The sequence below is a fragment of the Notolepis coatsorum genome, assembly GCF_963971535.1.
Source record: "Notolepis coatsorum genome assembly, chromosome: 8".
Lineage (NCBI taxonomy): Eukaryota > Metazoa > Chordata > Actinopteri > Aulopiformes > Paralepididae > Notolepis > Notolepis coatsorum.
Genome location: NC_140172.1, coordinates 50,361,517 through 50,387,629, shown reverse-complemented (window position 1 = coordinate 50,387,629; position 26,113 = coordinate 50,361,517). Strand labels below are relative to the sequence as shown.

General features: G+C 44.2%; 1 protein-coding gene across 1 annotated transcript in view; it reads right to left on the bottom strand.

Moving 5' to 3' along the window:
* Positions 1-26,113, bottom strand: part of frem2a (FRAS1 related extracellular matrix 2a) — a gene marked incomplete at both ends in the record, with an annotated part of 161,953 nt that overhangs the window by 134,814 nt on the left and 1,026 nt on the right. Inside the window, 2 exon segments of the mRNA XM_084320197.1 lie at positions 18,835-18,924; positions 22,165-26,113. The exon segment at positions 22,165-26,113 is cut by the window's right edge and continues 1,026 nt beyond it. Coding sequence (XP_084176323.1) covers positions 18,835-18,924; positions 22,165-26,113 — 4,039 coding nt within the window.

The window sequence follows — 26,113 nt, the reverse complement described above, 5'->3', positions numbered from 1 at the left end:
GACCATGAACCCTGTGATGTCTGGCTGTGAGCTCGCTGAAGGTCTGAGCTGACTTTGGTTTATTTTATATAAAAAAAAAGATTTCAGATGCAAAGCTCCTCTTTAACAGGTGTCACTAACACACACGCACACACACACACACACACACACATGCACACGCACACGCACACACACACACACACACACACACACACACACACACACACACACACACACACACACACACACACACACACACACACACACACACACACACACACACACACACACACACACACACACACACACACACACACACACCTAGCAAGCTAGCTACTTAACTCCAGCCTTGTTTCAGTGGCCTGAGGGCTGAATGAATTTAGCCCAAATGATCAACAACTCAAGGGGGCGTGCCATGATGCCTGTCACCCACAACACTAGAAGATGAGTGGAAGCTGATGCTACTGTGTTTGGGCTGTAAAAGATTTAATAAAGATTTTAAATATTTAGATATATCCTGTGTTTTGCTTGTGATTGTGTGGTGCAGTTTTGCTGCTCTATGTTCCACCAAAATCTAAAACAATCTGTTTAATCTGTTTTATAACAATAATGTTCTCACCTTAATTGTAAAAGATAGGGAGGGCTTAGTCCTCCAAATTATACTTATTATTAAATAAACAATTTTTTTACAAAATGACATCCTGCAATCTATATGGCTAATTGTCTTTTCTTCAATGGAACGCCAAGCAAGATTCCCCTCTGGATCAAACCATACTGACAGAGGTCTTAGGAGGATGAAGCACCAGGAGAAACCTTCAAAATTCAAAATAATTCATAAAAATGGTATTGTTAAAGTTTGCAGCTTTGTCCAGAATCCCCTGGTTAGAGGGGGATCAGAGAACCTAAAAAGTGTTTGCGTGGGAGAATGTTTTTTTGCTTGCAAAAGAAATTGGAGGTTTCTTGTCATTTGTTTAAGGTAACTGGGGTCTAAGCCTCTGGTCCCCCGATTGATATTGATGAGATAGTATTAGCATGTTGTTCACTTTCCCTTCATTTCAAGAGCAAGTGAATGACGCTATGTAGTATTTATGTCTTGTTCTATGGATATTAAATTCAGCCTTGTATCCCAGCAGCTCATTGACTTCTCTTCTCAGCCCATCATGTTCTTTAACCATAGTTGATGTAAAACTCGACACCATTCAGTGTTCAAGTACAGCGATTTGTGTCTCTATAGAAGGTATCTGACTTTGCCGTGATTTATTTATGTTGGAGGGAAAATAAATAGATTTATTCCTAATGAAGCCTTTGACTGTGTCCCACAAAATACATGGGTCATCAGTAGAGGGTTCATTGACGCTATTGTATTGCTGACTCTGTACAACTACTCCATTGAGAATTTGCAACTGAATTGAATGCTTTGCGAGATGTGCTTATTGACCTTAAAAGAACATGCCAACATTTTGGGAAATAAATAAATAAGGCTTATCGTCTTCTCCAGAGAGAGACAAGAAGATATATACCAGTTTTCTCTCTGTACTTTCAGTAGAAAGCTATCTGGCTGCACGTTAGCCTAGCTTAGCACAATGAATGGAAGCGGACATGGCCGGTTAGCCTAGGCATTGTCCAACTAACACCTCTCCCGAAGGCTAACCGGCCATGAACGCTTTTTCTAGTGAACGCATAGAGAGGAAACTGGTATCTATCTTCTTGTCTCTAAGCTTGTGAATTCATGATGTTCTCTATGCATATATTGACTGTGAATGGGTAGATAGATAGATAGATAGATAGATAGATATATAGATATAGATATAGATATATAGATATAGATATAGACACCATATAGACAATCTTGCCAGTTTCTTGTACAGGAATAGAACCAGCATTGATTAGCATTGATTATCATAAAGAGGGCCATTGAAGCAGTTTTTTGGAATATGGAGATGTGATTTATAGAAATGCTGCTCCTTTCACTCTTAAACCTCTAGACATATATCATTCTGCTGTCAGATATGGCCACCAGTGTTGTTATCTGGGACATTTAATCCTTGTGTTAATTACAGCTCAATGAAATGATAAGATAGCAGTCCCTATACGACAAGGTATTGCTATTCTTCATCTACATAATTTCATGGAGCTATAATTAACACAACACAAGGATTCAATGTCCCCAATGACATCACTGCTGGCCATATTCAAACTAATTTACTCTCAATAACTGTCAAACTAAATGAATGTGTGCAAAACGTAATGTGTGCCAACTGTTTTTGGATGTTTGTTCGGTATATTGGCGTTCGGAACTCAATTCAGGATTTGGATGATTTGTTTCTTTTTTAAATTATTATTTTTACTATGTATAGATCATTGGCTAAATTATGTTCCTATTAGTTAATTACGAGCCACCGTACCTGTGTGTGTGTTTATGGCTAGGCCAATCAGCATGCTCTAGTGCAGTAGACACCAGGATGTAGACTCGAGGGCTAGATCCACAAAGAATGGATTGCACGGAGCAAGTTGCACCCTTACTTACAATTCATTATGAATTGAAAATGGGGGACCCTGATGTAAACAAGACGAAAGTCTTTCTCTGGTCTGCATCCCCTTAACACTTTGATTGCCTAAGGCTAAATTCATGATATACCATCCCTTGCCAGCTCTATTAGTCTATGAAGAAGTTCCCCTTCTTTGCAGGGCTATAACTTTTTAAATTCTATTGCTAAATTGCCATTATTAGGGCCCATTTAAGGTCCTATATGTATTGTTCATTGTGTAGCAACGTTAAACTTTTTCATTCACATATTCATAGTAAAATATGGTCTAAAGTATAAGTATGTTTTCATCTCTTTCTGCAGCTTTCTCCAGAACGTGATTTATAGCCCCAAATGCATTATATTGATGATGAAATACAGTTTGGTAGGAATCTGTGCGAGATCAAAAATTTCAATTGGACGTACTTCTAGAAGTTTCTACGTATCATCTGATGATGACCGGATGGGCGGGGGATCGTTTATAATTCCGTGGGCAGCGTTATATCATTCATCTAGTGTGGGTGATATGATCATTAGAGCAGTTTATATCGAACACGTTCAAAAATAACGCTGAATCTTACCGTATCTTCCTCGCGCCATTGGACGATGAGCGTGGAACTGAAATATTCCTATTATGGGATGTAGAAATACGCGATCTATTTCCAGGTTGTATAATAGTATATACGTCCAAATAATGTTGTTTATCAAGTTATTGGCAACGGATCGCTATGTATTGTGTCGAGATCGAGTCCCGGGACCTATAGAGAGTGCCCGGAAGTAATATGGACGATCACCACTTCATCCATATGACTTCCTGTTTGGCGCTTCTGCCGATCGGCCACCAGATGGCGCTCTTGAACCGCTAGAGGTTTGAGAGGAGGCCAGCACTGTGTCTCAGGGCTGCGGAGGAAAAATATGATTTCGATCACAGATTTTTGAAATATTGATATTAAAGACGAGTTACAGCGTCCTCGGCAACTTGAGCATGGCGGGGAAGGATGCCTAAACACGTTTTCGGCACTTAAAGTGTTAACAATTGTGTGTATTGAGCCGTACTGTATTGTACCCATTCTGCAATTTGTTAATAAAATGTTCATTCAATCAATCACCGTGCAGATTGATTGATTGAATTAAAAATGTATTAGATTGCAGAATGGGTACAATACAGTACGGCTCAATACACACAATTGTTAAGGGGATGCAGACCAGAGAAAGACTTTCATCTTGTTTACATCAGGGTCCCCCATTTTCAATTCATAATGAATTGTAAGTAAGGGTGCAACTTGCTCCGTGGAATCCATTCTTTGTGGATCTAGCCCGCAATGTCTGCTTTGCTCACAGTGTATATTATTAATAAACCAGCGGTTTGTTCCAAGTCAGTGTGATCATTGACTCACACACAAATTAATTCATTTCTACACTATGGAAGCAGAGGACAACAATTAAAAAACGTAGCCAACTAAGTTCTAGCTGCTGTCAAAAGAGAGAGCAGTTTATGTCTAGTTTGGTGTTTAATTGATTCTGTGTTTTGGCCTGGCCTTGCCAGGTGTTGCTCATTATAATTAGTGTTTGTATTTAAGTGTGGGTCTGTCCTCACTTCCTCCAGTACCTCGGTGTTCCCCTGCTCGTCGTGTCTCCCTTGCCTTGCTGTGTTGTCTTGAGTGTTGTAAGTAGTTTAGTATTCCGGTTTTTGTTCCTCTTTGTTTCTCGTGACTTCAGTTTTCGTTTTGTATTAGAGCCAGCTCGGCTGAGCCATTTATGTTCCGTTTTGTAACGTGTCGTCTTCCAAGTAAAGCCTATATATATCCACGTTACCCTGCCGTCTCTGCCTCCTCTCTTCCTGGTCTGCAACTGGGTTCTCACCATCACCCAACCCCAATCGTAACAGAATATAATGACCCTCACTTACCAAGAGGCTGACAACACTAGGTGACTTTTCTAACACTATTAGACATGTTGTCCGTCTCTCATCAACATGGTCAAATTTGCATAATAATTCCAAGGTGATGAACGTAAGGTACATTCATGTATTCATTTATTTATTTTGCATTTTTTTTTTTTTTTTATGTGGACCTTATGGTGTTCTTGTTTTGTTCTTGACTTATTGTGATGTTTCTTCTTGACTTGTTTAAAGAAGACGTGTACGGACCATGGGGACATTAACGTGTGTTGTCGGGCCTTACAAATAAATTTGATTTGATTTGATTTGATTCAATAGCTTTATATTTGCTTATATCGTACATGCCAGAGTTAAATGGTGAGTTAAAAGCAGAAGCAGTGAGCAGCGCTGCTATTGTGATTCACATTACGATAGAGCGTTTTAACCTCGCTGCCTACGGTATTCCTAATTTATTTACAGGTTTTTGTTCAGAACACCAATGAATGTGCAAAGCCTAAATAACGGCATTCAGGCCAGCCCTAGTCCAGACTGAGCCTGGCAAGTCAGCATTTTGTTTTAATGCCCTAGCTTCTTGGAATGATCTTCAACGCTAAATCAATATTCCACTATTGTATGGAATATAAATGGAATTTTGTAATAAAAAAAGAAACATGACTACAAATCTCCCTGCCTCATTTTGTAACTGTTTTTAATTGAGTTTCTGTCCTATTTATTCAACGTTGAATAATTATTGAATAATTATTGACATTTTCTTCTCCTTTATCTTTATTTTGTGTTTTCTTTTACCTATTTTAATATGTAATCTCAATGTCTTTTCAAGAATAAATGCAGGTTTGGAACAAATTAATTAATGTTCTGGCTTCTTCTTGGCCCTCCAATCGCTACTGTTGCTTTCCTCTATCAAGCTAAGAGAGGGAGCTTGGGATCGGTCAGTTATGAGAGAGGGGGAAAGAAGAGAGAGATGAAGAGGGTAAAGACAAGAGTGTGGTGGTGGTGGGGGGGGGGGGGGGGGCTCCAGTGAACAACTGAGTGACATTAAATTCCTGACTGCAGACAGATAAAGAGAACACTCTCTAAAGCGTGTGTGTGTGTGTGTGTGTGTGTGTGTGTGTGTGTGTGTGTGTGTGTGTGTGTGTGTGTGTGTGTGTGTGTGTGTGTGTGTGTGTGTGTGTGTGTGTGTGTGTGTGTGTGTGTGTGTGTGTGTGTGAGAGAGAGTGAGTGTGCGTGTGCCTTCAAGCGTGCGTGTGTGTGTGTGTTTGTGTGTGCATGTATTGTTTAACCTGTCGGCTTTGCTCTTACAGGTAAACTTAGCTGGACAGGTTAACAAAAAGAGGTTGCGGGGTTAACCTGCCTATTGGTAACCATGGTAACAGCAAGTTTAGACTTGTGAGTGCCTTTTAGGGTCTGTCTAAACTCAAGCAGGTGAGATATAACAAATAGAGGAAACGATGACCTATAGTACTAATGCCGATGTGTTGCATGATGGGGGAGGCTCCAACCTGTTCCTGACATTCCATAAGGTCAGGACATCTGTTTTCGGACGTTCCTATTAAGAATTATCCAATGTAAAGTAGATTTGACAGTAGAGTGTGTGCATGAATTCAAATTTCTCCACTGACAGAAAATGTACAGGTAACATGCACGCCAAAACACTCGCAAAATGTTGCTAGTATAATTATAATTATAGTATAATCTCTGATGCTTCTTCAATGTCTTTGTTTGTGGATGAATACACAATATTTTTTTCGCATTTCCCTAACCTGACCCTAACTCAGCTGCTGTTGAAGGCCACAGCAACCTTCTATGTCAAAATAAATTGAAAGCTGTTGATAGTTTGAAAAGAGCTATTCTTCACCAGAGAGACTTCATCTAAGAGCCACTTCTCAGAGGAGGGCAGAGGGCGATGCTGAAAAGTGCCAGTTGTTATCCGTTATACAGACAAAAAACCTGTCATCTTGCTGGATGGTATTGATTGTTGAAACTAAGCGCTTCACATTCTGCCAGGAACCCACTGTTCAGGAAAAGGGCAGAAGTTGACAGTTAAAAGGTTACCTCCGTCCAGTGCCCCAAAAATAGGATGTACGTACATCTATTTTCACATCTACTAGTATTTCACATCAAAGACGCTTCTTTTCAAGAACCACTTTTCAGAAGGGGGCAGAGGTTGTTGGTGAAAAGGTTTGGGCGCTAATCCCCCAATGCCATACTGAATCTCTGAATGCCTTAGGTCTCTAGTTTGTGGTTGTAAAGTTCCATGAGGCTAGCTCGCTTTTATATAGTGAGGTCAAATAAAAGAAAATTGAGCAGTCGTCTGGTAATCCAGAGATTCCCGGTTCGATTCCCGCTCCTCCCGGACGGTATGTCAAAGATTCCTTGAGCAAGACACTTAACCCCTAACTGCTCCCGATGAGCAGGTTGGCACCTTGCATGGTTGCCTCTGCCGTCGGTGTGTGAGTGAATGGGTAAAGATGTGAGGAACAAATTGTAAAGCGCCTTGGATAAAAGCACCATTTACATTTTAACCCACTTTTATTCGAATATCTTATGGTGAGAGGTCAAGGGACCCCTTTGCAAATGGCCATGGTAGTTTTTTGCTTGCCAAAATGTGGCCTAATTCTGGAGAATTATTTAGTCCCATTATTAAGCTAGCATAACATGATTGTTACCAATGGATATTAGGTTGGTTAGTACCAGTATCTTCACTCTAACTTTAAAACAGAGCCCGCCTGGGGGCGCTCCAGTAGCACACCGTATAGCGCGCTGAGTCGCGAAGCGGTCGTCCCAGGTTCGCTTCCCACACCCGGTGACCATTTGCCGCATGTCTTCCCTACTTCTCCTCCCGTTCTCCCTCTCTCCTCTGTCGGTCCTGCGTGGCCAGAAAAAGCTGTAAAAATGCTAAAAAATAAATCTTTAAAAACAGAGCCCGCCAGAGCCTCTGAAAGCGAGTCCCGCCGGCAATCCCGCAGGTCTCAGAGGGTTAATAAATCATTGAGATATATGTGTGTCACCCTTTTTCCACACTCATCATCTAAAAGAGAGGAGCATAATTCGAGGTCCCCTCGGCTGAAGGGTTGGCACTGCTTTGGTGCAAAGAGCCTTCTGAAGGCAGAAGAGCCACCGCACTGACAGTCTGACACACAAACACAATTTTTATCATTTGAACTGATTTCCATGATGCACGCATAACGCTTTATCCCAGTTCTTGTGTACCTGCCTGTCAACCTCCACTATGCAGCACACACCTTGCTACACCACGTCCGCTATGCAGCAGTCCTGACCAGTCATTAACCTGTTCAGTCCCTCACAGCCAGTCATTAACCTGTTCAGTCCCTCACAGTCACTCATTAACCTGTTCAGTCCCTCACAGTCAGTCATTAACCTGTTCAGTCCCTCACAGTCAGTCATTAACCTGTTCAGTCCCTCACAGTCACTCATTAACCTGTTCAGTCCCTCACAGTCAGTCATTAACCTGTTCAGTCCCTCACAGCCAGTCATTAACCTGTTCAGTCCCTCACAGTCAGTCATTAACCTGTTCAGTCCCTCACAGTCAGTCATTAACCTGTTCAGTCCCTCACAGTCAGTCATTAACCTGTTCAGTCCCTCACAGCCAGTCATTAACCTGTTCAGTCCCTCACAGTCAGTCATTAACCTGTTCAGTCCCTCACAGTCAGTCATTAACCTGTTCAGTCCCTCACAGTCAGTCATTAACCTGTTCAGTCCCTCACAGTCAGTCATTAACCTGTTCAGTCCCTCACAGTCAGTCATTAACCTGTTCAGTCCCTCACAGCCAGTCATTAACCTGTTCAGTCCCTCACAGTCACTCATTAACCTGTTCAGTCCCTCACAGCCCGGCATTAACCTGTTCAGTCCCTCACAGTCAGTCATTAACCTGTTCAGTCCCTCACAGTCAGTCATTAACCTGTTCAGTCCCTCACAGCCCGGCATTAACCTGTTCAGTCCCTCACAGTCAGTCATTAACCTGTTCAGTCCCTCACAGCCAGTCATTAACGAAGTGTTATGTATATAACCCAGTTCTGTGAGTTATGGTGCGCTCAGCACCTGTCTGCACTGTACTTCACTTCGTGCACGAGCACTGAATAAAAAATTCCACCATGTACCTTTACATCCCAACATCCGTCTGACCACACCCCCTTCCGCTTACCTTCATAAGCAGGTGTGTGGTCACCTACTCGCCTCCTTCCCAAACTTTCACCACAAGGCGAGATCAAGGGCCGCAGCGGCGTCCAGGTGCTGAGCGCACCATAACTCACAGAACTGGGTTATATACATAACCCTTCGTTCTGTGTCGTTATGGCTTGCTCAGCACCTGTCTGCAACAGGGGCTGAGCGGGAGCCATAGCCCGACAAATGTACCCCGCTGAGGCCCCCCACAACCATCAGACCGGGGAGGGCCGAGCCCCCCCGACCCTCCCTAATGGAGGATACCCCCCCTATTGGAGGTTCACGGGAGGGCGACGGATCCGACCGTGCGAAGAGGCACTCAAGCAACCCAACGCACAGGGTGAGCAGACCGTGGCTTGACCCCACGACTACACACACGCACAACCCGCATGCCACCCAGGAACGAACGAAGGAACAACCTCGTTACTGCCCCCAAAATCACGGGGTCAACCGTAAGCCAACCGCCTCGTCGATTTCCCTTGAGGAACCGGCTTGCATAACGGCTCCCACACCACCTCCGGACAGAGGAGCGCGGCCATCGGCCTATCAAGCCGTGGCACGCCCTCTCTCATACCTTCGACCAAACCCGCCACCTGCGTAACTTGTACGTAGGCGGGGGTGAGGCCAATGATGTGGGACACCACATGGCCCCGACGAACATAGGCCCCCATTGAGGGGAAAAATGGGTAGACAACGTCCACCCCTCTCACCGGGCGACGTTGCCAGAGATGACCTATTAGATCATCAGGGACAGGAACAGGCAGTGGCTGCGGCAGCGGCACGCCGTTTGCGACTGCCGCCACCGCCATAAGCTCGGGAAACAAAGCCTGCAGTTCCCCCTGCAGACTTTCCTCCACCGAGCCCGCATCCCTCACATACAGCAGGCTTCTACTGGTCAAGGAGCCACACTCCGATGTGGCTGATAGTAGGGCATCCTGCCGACGAGTCAGAGGTTCTTCTCCAACATCTTCAAACAAGGCGCCCCAAGGAGACATTTCACCCCCCTCCAGTGTTACCTGGACAGGCGGGATACATGTCTCCACCGGGCCTTCAAATAAGAACCCGTCCGCCTCTACCATGTAATCCTCTGTTTCCATCGGGCAGGTAGAGACCGACGCATCCTCACTGGGCTCCAGCAACTCACCAAACCCAGGCCGTTCGCGTCTGCAAGCCACCATCTTGCGACGGGAGCGAGCAGACGCAAAAAGTTTGCGTCTCAAATCCTCTGGAACCAAAGGAACCGGCCGCTCAACAGCGGACGATTCCCCGGAAGCAGAGGAACCAGAGCCAGGACCAGGCCATCGCAGAGGCGACGGCACCGGTGCACCAGCTCCTTGGAGAGGCAAACTACCCATCGGACGCCTACCGGGCGTGGCTGCCAACCACGAGAGAGGCAACAGCCCTGCACCAGGACGCACGACAGAGGCGGAAAAGGAGAACCGCTGGTGGAGAGTGGCTCTGCGACTCTCCGAAGTAGACATTATGACTTAGATTTTTCTATCGAATATTTATGAGAAGAAGAAAATAAGCACAATGTAAACACGTCTCAACTTTCTTCAGCTAACAACCTCGTCAAGTGGGGATCTACCGAAGGCACTTCCTTGTGGTGAAAGTGAAGAAGGAGGCAAGTAGGTGACCACACACCTGCTTATGAAGGTAAGCGGAAGGGGGTGTGGTCAGACGGATGTTGGGATGTAAAGGTACATGGTGGAATTTTTTATTCAGTGCTCGTGCACGAAGTGAAGTACAGTGCAGACAGGTGCTGAGCGCACCATAACTAACAGAACCTGTTCAGTCCCTCACAGCCAGTCATTAACCTGTTCAGTCCCTCACAGCCAGTCATTAACCTGTTCAGTCCCTCACAGCCAGTCATTAACCTGTTCAGTCCCTCACAGTCCGTCATTAACCTGTTCAGTCCCTCACAGTCCGTCATTAACCTGTTCAGTCCCTCACAGCCAGTCATTAACCTGTTCAGTCCCTCACAGCCAGTCATTAACCTGTTCAGTCCCTCACAGTCCGTCATTAACCTGTTCAGTCCCTCACAGCCAGTCATTAACCTGTTCAGTCCCTCACAGCCAGTCATTAACCTGTTCAGTCCCTCACAGCCAGTCATTAACCTGTTCAGTCCCTCACAGCCAGTCGAGATTTCAAGCTATCCGTATTCCATTCATGTTTTATCTTACAGGTGTATATTTACCCATTGCTATCTGTCATCATTATTATCACCATGATTATCATTAAGCTATCAACTTCATGCAACTCACCCATCGCTTGTCTGCCATCGTCGTTACCTGTGATTGCCATCAAAGCTATCACTGACCATTTAGCATGCATATTCTTACCATAGTACTCCTGTCATTGCCAGATACTTCTGTATCATCTGGCTTTGCATTGTGCCATTACAGTGCTGTTCTGCAATATTAAATTACCATATAGCACCATTTACAAGGGGAGACGGGACACGGTAAGTATAGCCTATTGTACATTTCAGGAGGATTCCACGAGACAGGGGGAAATACAATTCTACACACTTCTGCAGATACTAATGTATGTCGAGTAAGTTCAGTGGATTGGGAAATAGGAGTGTTTTAAAGGACTACTTTGGAGATATTCAACCCTATTCAACCCTATCTCTGCCACCAAGGACTTCAGCAGTCGTTTGCCAGAGGTGATTTGAATAACAAGAAAGGGCACTTATCTTTGGCGGTGCTGCCTGGCCCATGACATGGCGTCATCAGGAGTAGGAGTTGGAATAGTGAATAAAGCCCACTCCTGAGATACAAAGAGGACTGCTGACAGGGTGGTGTGGAACCGATGACCCAGGGGGACTAAAAGTTTTGTTTTAAAAGTTAGAAAACGTGTGTTTGAAATTTTCCTTTTATGACAGTGTTTTAAATAATGGGCAATTTGTGAAGACGTGTAATGACAGTGCTGCCCTTATTTCCTCTATGGATGTGCCTGTGTATTCGTTAAGTCAATTAATGAGTTAGATTGTATGGAGGTGTGTGCAATTTGCATATTTGGGCCTTGAACTTCATTTCAAAGTTTCAGTACAAAACAGAACATTAAAATGTTTGGCAGAGATTACCATGGCAGCTGGATATGGTTGAAAACTGGCCAATTATTCCTCTTAAAGGTGAATCTTTTTGCAACCTTTGGTTCAAAGTGGTATATCAGGCGGGTCTCCGTCCAGACAAGGAGGGAGGAGGGGAATATTGATTTAACTTCTGAAGAAGGAGAAAGAAAGAGGGAGGGAGGGACACCGAGAGGAGGCGGCCTCATTCAGCAGGGACTTTTCAAAGCAGATCTAAATGTGTGGTACTGTCCTTAAAGCAAGGAGCACATGACAACCCTCACGACTCCTTCCTCTATAGCTATTACTCTCTCTCTCTCTCTCTTTTGTGTAACATCAGAGGTTCAACTCTGTGTCTTGTAGCCATGCCCTTGTCTCTGGTCCCATGTCAAAGAGGCTGGCTTCCGAGGGTGGTCTGTATAGCTATAGCTTATCACAGTGATATGCTACACAATGGACCTATCTCAAACCCACCATGTTCTCTTGACGAGCAACAGTTGTGATTGGAGGATGGAGAAAAGAGGGCAGGTTTGAGATAGGTCCGTTGAATCCTTGAGACAAAGAACCATATGCTGTAAGTATGTGTTAAGATTATCTGGACAGCTCCATGTGCAGTTGTAATGTACTGTATACACACATCACTTGAGTGTTAGTGTAATACACCCAAAAGTATGCAACTTCCAGAAGTCATTGTTTTGCAAGTGCCAAGTAAGTCTCAAGTCTTTACACTCAAGTCCAGTCGAGTCCCAAGTCAAGACTGTCAATACCCAAGTCAAATCCCAAATCAATACAGGCAAGTCTCAAGCAAGTCACAAGTCTGAAACTTTGGGTTTCAAGTCCTAAACAAGTCCTAATGCGTTCTTTACAAATGTAATGCCATTTCAAGATTTTAAAGCCAACAGAGCTAAGTTAGTAGTATATTATATTTAGATGATTCTGCACTGACAACTTCCTTCAACTTGATTGGCAGCTGGTGGATTGGTCCAAAGTGGAACTGTAATCAGGGATATTAAGTTGATTAGCTTTACACTTTTTATGACATCATAAAAATGGCATGTTGGCCTTTCATTTGGGTCTTTCAAATCATAAGGCTCAAGTTCGAGTGAAGTCACAAGTCATTGGTGTTAAAGTCAAAGTCGAATTGGAAGTCTTTTGTGATATTGTCAAGTCGAGTCTGAAGTCTGAGTCTGACTCGTGTCCGAGTCATGTGACTCGGGTCCACACCTCTGGCAACTTCTACTGGTTTTAACTAGGAATGTACACACAACACTCAAACCTACCATCTACAAGTCATTTTGTTTGATAACGCTGTTCCATCTTAAAACTGACCTCGCTATGTGGTTCTTTGTATGAAGGAGTCCTTATGGTTCCCATATAGTGTGTTTTAATCTCTAACCCACAAAGCTACAGTGAGTTCAGAAGAAATTACAGCACATAATAGTTCAACCTATTTTTGAAAACTCACACTGTTTAGCCCTTCAATATATTGTAACCATTTCACCTTTCCCACCATAAAAAACACATCCACACGAGTAAATGCTAGGTGCTGGACAGACAAACACTTGGGGGCGTAAGGGGGGGTGAAAGAGAGTCTGCACACTAGGCTACGCTCCCATGAACATTTATTTGTCAGGTTACCACCCCGTGTGACACTTCGAGACATGTCTGAGGAAGATCCTACGTGCTCGAACCTTCACATGTGGCAGTAACCTTACCCATTAATGCTCAGGGGAGCATAGCGACGTACGGACTCTACCATTCATCCTCTCCCGTCACAGCCACCCGAACCTTGCACGCCCCAAGAAGAAACCTGGGAAAAGCACTGCTGATTCACCTGTGACAGGAGAGTCCTTTCTGACACTCTTCCCCCTACAGATGAGTCTGTAATGGGGCCATGTGATTACCAGTGGCTGACTCAGTGCTCTGCCCAGCGTTGGAGCCCCAGGCTCTCATTACCAACAGCTCTGCCTGGGCTCTTAAATATCAAACGCTTCTTTGTGCCGGAGGTCCAATGGCCCCTTAGCCTGCGGCTACCTTTCTATGCTCCACTGTGTGTGTGTGTGTGTGTGTGTGTGTGTGTGTGTGTGTGTGTGTGTGTGTGTGTGTGTGTGTGTGTGTGTGTGTGTGTGTGTGTGTGTGTGTGTGTGTGTGTGTGTGTGTGTGTGTGTGTGTGTGTGTGTGTGTGTGTGTGTGTGTGTGTGTGTGTGTGTGTGTGTGTGTGTGTGTGTGTGTGTGTGTGTGTGTGTGTGTGTGTGTGTGTGTGTGTGTGTGTGTGTGTGTGTGTGTGTGTGTGTGTGTGTGTGTGTGTGTGTGTGTGTGTGTGTGTGTGTGTGTGTGTGTGTGTGTGTGTGTGTGTGTGTGTGTGTGTGTGTGTGTGTGTGTGTGTGTGTGTGTGTGTGTGTGTGTGTGTGTGTGTGTGTGTGTGTGTGTGTGTGTGTGTGTGTGTGTGTGTGTGTGTGTGTGTGTGTGTGTGTGTGTGTGTGTGTGTGTGTGTGTGTGTGTGTGTGTGTGTGTGTGTGTGTGTGTGTGTGTGTGTGTGTGTGTGTGTGTGTGTGTGTGTGTGTGTGTGTGTGTGTGTGTGTGTGTGTGTGTGTGTGTGTGTGTGTGTGTGTGTGTGTGTGTGTGTGTGTGTGTGTGTGTGTGTGTGTGTGTGTGTGTGTGTGTGTGTGTGTGTGTGTGTGTGTGTGTGCGTGCGTGCATTAATTACCATTAGTACTCACTTCCTGGTGAAAAAAAGGCTTCCATACACAGGTTAAATTGTGGAAAAATAGGACATTGTCTCTTTTCTTTTAGAATATTCATGTGTAAGTGTGTTTTATGTATTACAAAGTCTGCTGTTACAACACATTTACAATATGCAACACAGCTCTCTCTCTAGCTGCAGTGAGTGTATCCATCTATTAGTCTTCATTTAGTAATTTACCCCTCCATAGTATACACTTGTGCCCATGGCCACCGCGAAGACCATTTTCCTCTGACATGCTAGTGTTCACGTGCCAAAGCACCAATAGCAGAGTAAGTCATTCAAAAAAACACAGAAACTATGGCTTCAGGCCACTACTGTTTAACAAGTCAATTCTGTTGTTTTCTACTGCACTGTAGACTTTGTTTTCCTCTGACCTGCTAGTGTTCAAGTGAAGGAGGAAATGTTGCACCAATTAATGATGTTATTTTCTACTGCACTGTACAATAGGTCAGACAGCAGGGCAGACAGTCAGATGTGCTGTGCTGTCACCCTCCCTGTTCAACCTTGATTGATTGATTGATTGGTTGATTGATTTATTGATTTATTGATTTGATTGATTGATTGATTTATTGATTGATTGATTGATTGATTGATTGATTGATTGATTGATTGATTGATTGATTGATTGATTGATTGATTGATTGAAAACTGTATTAACAGATTGCAGAATGGGTACAATACAGTACAGCTCAATACATCGGGGTTCACCCTCTACTCTACACCTCCCACTTCCGCTTCAACTCAGGGATGTGCCACCTACAGAAGTTCTCCAATGACTCATCCAGTGTCAGTTATATCATGGACGACAATGAGGAGGAGTACAGAGCCCTATCCTGGAGAACCTATCACACACCCCCTATGATAAGATAGCAAGGATGAGGAGAACGTTCAGCCCCCACCCATGGCTGGACTTGGTTAACTGCTGGGGAACTGGAGAACCGTTGGAATTGATAGACTCTCAATACTGAACCCTGCACAGACTCTGGTGCACTTTGCACATGGACTCATATGAATTCACATTCATGAATACATTCACATTTTAAATGATATTTGTATGTACATTTAACGTTATATCTATTGATAAGACCGATATTGATAGGCTGAGACTAGTTGTGCTCTGTTTATACCGGGATAGACTAAGACTTAGTATGGAGTATTGTATAGTTGTACAGGGTGGACTTACAATACAGGGGTAGGCTATATACTGTACTGTATTTGTACCTGGGTTAGACTTAGGATAGACTCTGTATATTATACCAGGGTGGGCTGTACATACAGTACGTACATCTTGGTTTGTTTGGATACTTATTATTCCTACCTGTACCTCTCCTCTCCTTCTCTCTATACTGCCATTGCCGTTCCTGCTATGACACCTGAAGTATGAATAAAGGTTGATCTCATTGTAACTTAAAACATTATGTGATTCTCTCCGCTTTTGGTTTTAATTACGGCTAGACTAAATGACGGTGGCACCAGTCATCGGGTATCAAGACGTTTTTTTTTACTTTACAACATCATTTCCGATTTGGTAGGCTGTTCACGTGCTGTTTTCAGGTCGTTCATGCGATATACAGCACCCGACACTGCATGAATGCAGCCATACATACAGCAGGAACCTCGTTTAGAAGTGTGAGAGAGAGAGAGTGAAAGAGAGAAAGAAATAGAGAGGGGGGTGGGATCAAATTCTCTATCTGTCATTGATTTATAGTAGCAGCAAGCCATGTACTCTTGAGGATCAAGTAAGCCTGTGTAGATTAGGTAAACACTTGTATTGATCAAATTACCTCATGTACAAGTGTTACTTTTACTCAACAACACTATACACTTCGACCAATGGTTTGGGGTCAGTGGACAAAATTGATTGAGATATCATCCATTTGTCAAAATGCAGGAAATCACAAGTCCCTTTAATTTGATTTCTGACATCTGACACACTGCTCTTCTTATCAGATTTTAGTATTGGGTAAATTGTTCCAATACAAAAAAACAATTTGAGCCTTGTATGGGCCCAATACCCGCCAGATACCAGAACCGGTATTAGTAGATCCCTAATTGACTATACGGCAACTACACAAGTCCCTGGCCTTTTCAAAGAACACCGTTCCACCAGCCAAACTAAAAGAGAACCAACATCAACAAAGAACTGCTTTTCCTTTCACAAAAAGATACATTCAAGTAAGTTTTGTTTTCAGGAAAGAGAAATAAGTAATCATGTAACACGCCGACATCATGGGAAGTCAGACCGTTATTTCTAGGGGTGCACGATATTGATTTTTTTTAGCCCGATATCGATACTGATAACTTTCTGCTCCTCAAGGTCGATACCGATACCGATAACCGATATATATATATATTTATTGTATTATAATTATTTTTTTATGTATATTTGACATAACCAGATTTATCATGACATGAGCGTTACTACTATGAACAAAACAAAGCCAAGACACAGTTTTGACTCTTCAAATAAAGTGACTATATTTATTTTTCCAAATAAATATAATTTGAGTCAATCACAAAATTCACAATCCGTCAATGTCATTAACAATGTGTTTCCCTGAACAATGAGTGAACTAAAAACCAACAGGTATTGTGCTATGTCAGTAGGGATGGGTACCGTTCACATTTGAACCGATTCGGTACCGGTACCTGTGAATCAATACCGGTACCCAACGGTACCTTTTTTCGGTACTTTAGTCTCTAAAAATGTAATCTACCTACCTCAGTTGTAAAAAAAAGAAAAAAATCCAAACTTCAAATAACCACATTTTCGACCGTTTTCAGCTTGCCATTGCCCCGACTGCTTTGTTGTTGAATCAAGTCAAATCCTAAGTAAGCATATATTGTGCGTGTGAACGTTGACATGAAAAGAAAAAAGTTTAAAGTTTAAAGTGTAAAAAATGTAAAAGAAAAAGAAAATATTATCGGAGCTATCAATACTTTTATCGGGTTTATCGGGATGACGTCATAATTGCTGATATCGGCCCGATAATTATCTACCCGATAATTATCGTGCATCCCTAGTTATTTCCTGTTTTTACAGCGAAGATCTGGTGTAAATGTTTTTCAAGAAGGCTCTTTTGTAAGGCTCCGAGGACTTGAGCGAGAGAAGCTGTTCGTGTTCAGACTTTTTTGCTTTATCTCTGAACTTATGCTTCCTGAAGCAACTGTGATTGAAGGGTCAAGAAAATAGGGCAGGGTTTGAGGTTTGAGGTAAATTGTGAAGAGTTGGCAGATTTATTTCAGCTGTCAGATGTCAAGCGTCAAGATAGCAATACGGATAGCTATTGCCTGGAAAATAGGCCTAGTATTGCCCAATGATGAGGGAAATGTTGTCATGTATGACAATGGAAAATATAACATACCGGTACATGGTTAGGGGTAAACGTTTGACACTTTTGAGAAGGTTTGAGGCCCATTTCTGAATTTAATTGAGCAAAATGATGTAGGGGAAATATTGGCAGCTGAGGGAAGTACTGGGTAGTGGGCTTTGTATGGAAGTGGGATGGTAGGGAGAGATGATTGATTAATGTGTATTTGTCAGATTCAATGGAACATTTAAACATATTGTTAAAGAAAAAGACAAAACACTTCCTTTCATCCATGTGTGTGTGTGTGTGTGTGTCTGTGTGTGTGTGTGTGTGTGTGTGTGTGTGCGTGTGTGTGTGTGTGTGTGTGTGTGTGTGTGTGTGTGTGTGTGTGTGTGTGTGTGTGTGTGTGTGTGTGTGTGTGTGTGTGTGTGTGTGTGTGTGTGTGTGTGTGTGTGTGTGTGTGTGTGTGTGTGTGTGTGCCAAACAAAGCCAAACAAATTGCCAAATATTGCTCTGTCTCAGCTATTATTGGCAGCTTAGCCACGTGGAGAAGGAGGTGCTATGTGTACCCTTAAGTGTTCAGTGCTGCTTGGCCCTGATACATTTGATTCCCTGTTTATGTAATATAATTTGTGGAACCAAATAAAGTATTAAAATGTGTGTGTGTGTGTGTGTGTGTGTGTGTGTGTGTGTGTGTGTGTGTGTGTGTGTGTGTGTGTGTGTGTGTGTGTGTGTGTGTGTGTGTGTGTGTGTGTGTGTGTGTGTGCGTGCGTGCGTGCGTGCGTGCGTGCGTGCGTGCGTGCGTGCGTGCGTGCGTGCGTGCGTGCGTGCGTGCGTGCGTGCGTGCGTGCGTGCGTGTGTGTGTGTGTGTTTCAAAGTTTTCATAATCAACCTATGCCTTCAATATGACATTGACTAGAAAATGGGTCAATATGCAGCGCAAGTCCCCTAAAGCAGGGACTAGTATTAAAACATGTGAAATACATAGGAATAAGACAGGTGATGAACACATCTCAGGTCCTGCTCTGGGCTGTGAGTATTCTTGGTCACAGTCAGAATCTGGACTGCGTGTGTCGTGTAGAATGTGTAGAAGAACAGATGAAAAAGTGTCCTCTTACCGTTATCCTCGACAGAAAAGTGAAAAACATCAGTCGTAGCATTTTCTTCCTTCCGCAGCACATAGCAGATCTTCATGTCATCAACGTCAGCTGAAGTAGGACAAACATCAAAACATCACCAGAATGCAAATGAGGGTACCACGCTATCACTTTTCATCATGACCTGTCATCTCATTCTATCAAACAAAACCATGAAACATTAGCCATCAACATGCCCCGAACACCAAACAGAGATTTGCCCTTGTCAAGATTAAATTAACATTCATGAAATTATTCCTTCATTTATTTTAGATAGAAAAAAGGAGTTTTACACCAGTTACAGAAATATCCTCAAACACACTTTGAAGTTGGGTGTTTCAGGCTTGTTCAGACTCTCCGTTGAGTAATAGTTCAAACATGGTAGCTGTCCCACTTCAGCACGCTATCAGCTCCTGTAAGAGCAGACCCTCTAATATCACACCAACTCAATTTCTTATCAGGACTCTGCACAAGTCATTTTCTACCAGAGGAAGAATTGACCGAGCTGCGCATCTAGAAAGATTAGGCGACATTCTGAAATCCTAAACTGCCTAACCAAAACCAGCAGAAACCGCTTAAACCCCCCCCCCCCCCCCCAAAATAAACCCAACTGACAAGGTTTCTGTGTCAATAGCTGTTAAAACCAGGTGACAGCAGATCTTTTAATGACAGACAGGGCCAAGGAATGTTAAAAACAGGATCCCGCCATCCACCTACCGCTCCCCTGCAGATGTGTTTCCTAAGTTATTTGAATTATAGGGCTGGCACTGCCTGCATTTTCCCACTACATGCTAGAAATGTCTATTACAGTGTCGAAAAATCATCAACAGTGAGAAAAGGCCCTGCCCTCTCTGAACCATAAGTTCAATAATAGATGCCGGAGACGAAGGGGGCTCATAAAAGTATAACGTTAACCCCCTGGTTATCCTCGTCAGAGAGACAGCATCTTAAGCCTCTTTCACGGCCTCCTCCTCTCGTCGCCTTCTCCTTCATCTGCGAGAGACCCTGACCGATTGCGTAGGAAATACAGGACGATATACTTGGGATAGAGAGGCTTTCACCGCTCCCGTCCCACTTGAACAATATCTCATCACAGTGCACATGAGTCTGGCTACGAGAGACGGGAAGAGGAATCTTCTTTAGACGGTTGTGACGCAGCCCCAGTACAAGGCAAGAAGGCCAAGCACATATAAAGTCAACGGCGTGAACCAGGGGCCCTGTGGTCATCAAATATTTAGAAAGGAGCCCTCTGGGGAGGTGCCCTGGAAATAGGAGGGGTAAATAAAGACAGAGAGATTGTCTCTTTCATCTGACTACCTCCTCTGATGAGCCTGTTTCTTTTTCTGTCTCCCCCCACCTCTCTCCCCCAACCTCTCCCCCCCCACCTCTCGCTCTCCCATTCATTATTTCTCTCGTGTTTCATGCTCCCATCTCATTCTAACTATATGTTATTTGTGTATGTTATGTTGTTTGTGTATGTTATATGTTATTTGTGTATGTTATGTTGTTTGTGTATGTTATATGTTATTTGTGTATGTTATGTTATTTGTGCATGTTATATGTTATTTGTGTATGTTATGTTATTTGTGCATGTTATATGTTATTTGTGTATGTTATGTTATTTGTGCATGTTATATGTTATTTGTGTATGTTATGTTATTTGTGCATGTTATATGTTATTTGTGTATGTTATGTTATTTGTGCATGTTATATGTTATTTGTGTATGTCTTTTGGTCAGAACATCGGGGACCATGCTGAAAATAAGTGTTGTCACTTTTGCATGTCATCCCTTCAATCAATCAATCAATCAATCAATCAATCAATCAATACTTCTCCTCCTTTTCCCCAATTTCCCTACATTTCTCCTCCGCTTTGCTTGCTGTCTTTGCACCCCCCCCCCCCCCCCCCTGCACCCCCCCCCCCCTATCACACCCTTTGGGGGCACAACAGGTGCACAGCCACACCTTCTCCTGGACCCAATTAACTAGTCCCTAGACAGGTATGGCTTGTTTAAATCACACCACACTGTTGTATTGATTAACCCCTCTCTAACACTCAATAAATCACCACACGTCAAGTGTACTCATCAAAATGTGCTGCAACTCAAATGCCAACCTTTCACTAAACAGACTACACACTGACCTTCTGGGAATGATCCTCTACTCTGTGTCCTGCCTCATTTGACAAACCACTGTAGAGAACGTCAGATGTCAACATCTCCCCAGAGACAGCCAAACAATACATTATTCATCCTCAAGTGTCTTACAAGATATTTGCATGAAACGTCAGCATCTACTTTGCTCTGCTGATTGTGGCTTGATGAGCAGGGCACATCTAAATCAGGCCTACAAATCAACTATTCAAATTCTCAAGCCAGCAGTTGTCACACGTTCAAACAATTACCTGCCCATAAATTAAAGGGTGTTCATATTATGCAGTGTAACAAAGTAATTAAAACATGTGGCATTCTGGTGCTCTAAAGGATCTTCCCATTCTGAAACCCATCTAACATGGTGTAAACAAATTACATACAAAATAAAAGGTTATTACTTGTTTAATTACCACATAATATGTTGTAATTAAACAAGTAATAACCTTTTATTTTGTATGTAATTTGTTTACACCATGTTAGATGGGTTTCAGAATGGGAAGATCCTTTAGAGCACCAGAATGCCACATGTTTTAATTACTTTGTTACACTGCATAATTATTGCATATATTATATATTTAGCTGCAAACAGCTAGATTGGCCTGCCTGGCCTATCTGAATATGCTGTTTGACACAACATGGTACGACATTATATTTGGCAACATTATATACATTGGTGTGCAAATGCATCACAACAGATATTACCACAATCAGACAGATGGTGCTATGATTAAAGTTTGACCGTTCAAACTTTGCAAGGAAATAACACCTGTGAGATTGACTTAAAACATGCCAGTATATCAAGCTGTCCCCATTCTACAACTCTCCCTCTTGAACCACCCATGTAAAATGGTAGATGTTCTGCCATCAAAGTTTTGGGCTGCAATATAAGAACTTGGGAGGGCATGATTTAGCAGATGCCAAATGCCCAGACAGACCACAACCAATCATGTTGGTCATCTCCTCCTATCCAATTATGACCAAATTGTCAACTAATAAACACTGTTGGTGGATTTGTACTTTTAAAGTGTAATTAATATATAATGAATGTATCTTTCTCATCTTCTCATCTATGTTTAACACGCATGCAACATTGCAATGTTGGTGTTACAGTAATACTAATTTAAATCAATTAACCACTCAGGGTTGTTGAGGTCCTTACCTTGGCTGAACGTGTTGACTGAGTCATTCCCTTGTCCCAGGTTGATGATGTATCCATGGTTGGGCTGGGCGGTGATGTGGAACACCAGGGAGGCTGAACTGCTATCTCTGTCCTCCGCTCTCAGCGCCTTGTAGCTGATTGGGTACCCCAGGTGACCTGTCGTCAGGATCTTCAATGTCGGTGCACCTTTATTGACCACAATCTGGGGGATTCCATTGTCACTGGCAACAATGGTGATCATCATGGTTTGAGGACGGCGGGTCTCATACACAGTGTCAGGGAAAACATAAAAGTCAGTGTGTGTACCATCGGTGATGGTGAAAGAGAAGGAGTCCTCTGACGATTCAGTGCCGTCGTGTTTGTAACTGATGAGGTTTTCATTGAGGTCTTGTTTGGTGAAGCCGGTGACCGGCGTGGACTGGTTGTAGAGTAGTTTACCGTGAACTGGCAGCTGGGTGACTGTGAACTTCAGCTGTTTCTCTGGTGTATCCTGATCTTCAGCGGTAAGCTCAAATGGTGTGATCAACTTATTCTGCCCCTCTGTGACCACTAGACCGTTAACGGTCAAAACTGGTTTCTTGTTATCAACATCCACAATGGAGACCCTGAAAGTTCTGAAAACAGGGTTGAAGCCGTCAGTGACCTCAAATTCAAAGCTGTCCATCTTGACTTCGTCGTCGGAGGTGTGGAGGTAGTAGACTTTGCTTCCGGCGAGTTCAAGCTGACTGAAGGAGGCGATGGGCATGCCCGGGGTGTCCGTACACTCCAGGTGGCCTCTGACGGGCGCCCTGGTGATGGTGAAGACCAGGTTCTCGTCTGGGCTGTTGAGGTCACTGGTGCTGAGAAGGTCAGTGGTCAAAGTCACTCTGCCTCCTTCTTTCAGGGACACACCTTTACTGACAACATCAGGGAAAACCATGTCAATGCTGCCCACGGTGATGTAGAAATAACGGTCAATGAGTGGGTTCGATCCATCTGTGACGTCGAATTTGACCAGGTCTCGGATGCCCTCCTGGCCATTATGCGTGTAGAGGAGCAGCCCCGCGTCGACCTCAGCCTGCGTGAAGTTCATGCCCAGTGTTATGTTCTCCAGAGAACCAGATGGGGTTTTCCTTTGTAGGAGACCCTGACCGGGTCCGTGTCGGATGACAAAAGTGAGCGTGCTATCGTCTGAATCTATGTCTGTTGCTTTTAGCACTTTATTGTTGATCTCTTTGGCCTCTCCTATCTCAACTTCCAGACCGTCGTTGACCATCATTCTTGGAGTCTCGTCGTCGACAGCAAGGATCATAACCATGGCCGTTTTCTCCACAGAATACTTTCCGTCTGTGAGAATGACATCAAAGCTATCCTCTCTTGTCTCTGAATCGTCATGTTCATAGATGATACTTGAGCCTTCTCTAATCTGCTCTAAGGTAAAGTTAGTCACGACAACTGAGCCTGTAGGTAACTGGTTCAGAATGGCCCCATGTTTGGGTGGTTTGGAAATGATGAACATCAACTCCTCAGGTGGGATGTCAGCATCGGCTCCATTCAGTATAGGAGTGTCAATTACAATATTCGTTCCTTCCATCAACACTATCTCCCTCATGTAGATTTCTGGCTTCTCGTCATTTGTGGGGATGATAACAATAGGAAAGAACAGCCTATCAGAGAAATTGATACCATCAGAACATCTAAAGTTGAAAATGTCCTCTACTGGCTCTACCCCTTTGTGAATACTCTGCACATAGTGGATACTGCCCTCCCTGATGTCTCTGATAGTAAAAGCACTGATAGCTGTCCCTGCTCTGGACTTTTCTGACCCTGGGGCAGGGGAGGCGTTCTCCACATAGCCAGCACTGGGCTGAACAATGATGGTGCAAAGAATATCCTCAGTAGGCGTGTCATTATCGTCGGCATCCAAGTGCTGAGGCCCAATAGCATATTTCTCTCCCTCAAGAACACTGAACTGAACCCCGACTCCTACCTCAGGGGCCTGACTGTCAACTGGGAGGATAGTTATTTTAACACGAACCCCATTGACCTTGTTGCCCCCAACGGTCCATTCATCAGACATGTCTGTGAGAGTCAAATTGAAACCATCTTCCTCAGATTCAAGGCCTATCTCGCCGCTCGTGTGTGCATACAGCACTACACCATTGATAATGTCAGCCTGTGTGAAGCTAGTAGCAGGAACCCCATTAACCAGGATCTCTCCCATAACTGGGGGATCTTCTACAATGAAGGTCAGCTGGAGGTCGTCTGTATCATCGTCATGGCCTTGAATGACACTGGTCGTGATTTCTGTGGCTCCGTTCTCCAGCACATCCACATGGGACCCTATTGTTCCCGCAGGTAGGCTGACGGTTGGAGTTTCGTCATCGACTGGCTTCACTACGACCCTGACTGTTACTGGTACAACATGGATGCCATCACTGACATCTAATTGGAGTTCATCACTCACTGTCTCATCCCCATTGTGAATATATGATATCTTCCCCTCTGAGATATCCTCCAGGTTGAAAACACCCCCCTTCTCTAGGTCAGCGAATGTCAGCTGTATCTGACCATGCTGAGGAGCCTTGCTGAGAGTGAATGTAATCTGTTTACTATCTGTATCGGGGTCTGTGGCGTCTAGTTCAGCCATGGAGATGACGTGGATTCCACGTTCAAACACCGTAAAGCCAGTGTTGGTCATCTGAGGGGGTTTATTGTTGACGGGCTTGAGGAAGACGGTGAACACTCCCTCCACACTGTTCCCCGCCGTGTCCTCCACGGTGTAGCGGAACTGCACCACATGGGCCGTGATTCCGAGCTCCAGGTCAGGGGGGCTGTAGGAGATCTTGTGATGATTGATTTGGGCCTGAGTGAATTCTGTGACCTCGGAGCCGGGGCTGTCCGTCACAATTAAGGACCCAAACACGACCGGGTGGTTTTCATCCGTGTCCGTGGGGGGTTGGACGACTGTGTATTTCAGATCGCGGTCCTCCGAGTCCAAGTCAGTGTAGCGAAGGACTTCTTTGCTGAAGTGCGTCAGCTGGAACTCGTGAACAGTCAACTGCAGGCTGGTGCCGGGGAAGAGCTCGGGCGGAACGTCATCTATAGGTAAAACCCTAACGATAAATACACTCTCTCCCGACTCGTTAGGGGGATCATTGTCATCCTGAGCCGTGAACACAAACTGATCCATGACGGTATCCTTGTGGTGAGGGCCTGTATGCTTGTAAAACAATTTCCCGTCTGTGATATCTTTCTGAAGCCACTCTGTCACCTCCTTCTCATACACTTCGTCCTCTGCGTTGAACTTCCATGAAGAGGGGTCCTCAGGAGCGTCCGACTGCCTCAGCAGCACGACGCCGATCGTGGAAAAAGGAGAGAAGATGGTAAATTGAATAGTTGAATCTTCAGAGTCTATATCGGCCGCGCTGAGCATGAAGGGAGAGATTGCCATCATCTGATTTTTGAACAGCACCAGGCCAGTGTTGGCGTTTATGATCGGTGGCTCGTCATCGGTGGGAACGACCGTTATGGGAAAGAGGAACTCCACCTCGTTCTTTCCATCCGTCATCTTGAAGATGATGTTGTCGCTGTAGGTGTCACTCCCGTCGTGCTGGTACACGACCGCGCTCGAGGAGAGGTCAGTGGGGGTGAAGAATTTCCTGTGAGAACCCAGGACCGTGAGGACGCCGTGGCGCAGCCCGTCGACGACCGTCACCCTCACACTCTCCAGGTTGTCCTCGTCACTGATCTCCAGGTTTCGGGAGGTGAAAAGTGGACGGGACTGGCCCTCGTACAGCAATTGCCCAGTGTTACGCGTAATGACCGGTGCCATAGTGTTCATGGGCTTCACCACAATCATGAATGCAAAGGGGTCGGATGTAGCCCCTTCTGTGTCCACCACCTCAAACTCAAGCTGAAAAATCCTTTCGGTGTCTGAGTCTATAGAAGGTGGCTTGTAAGCTATTTT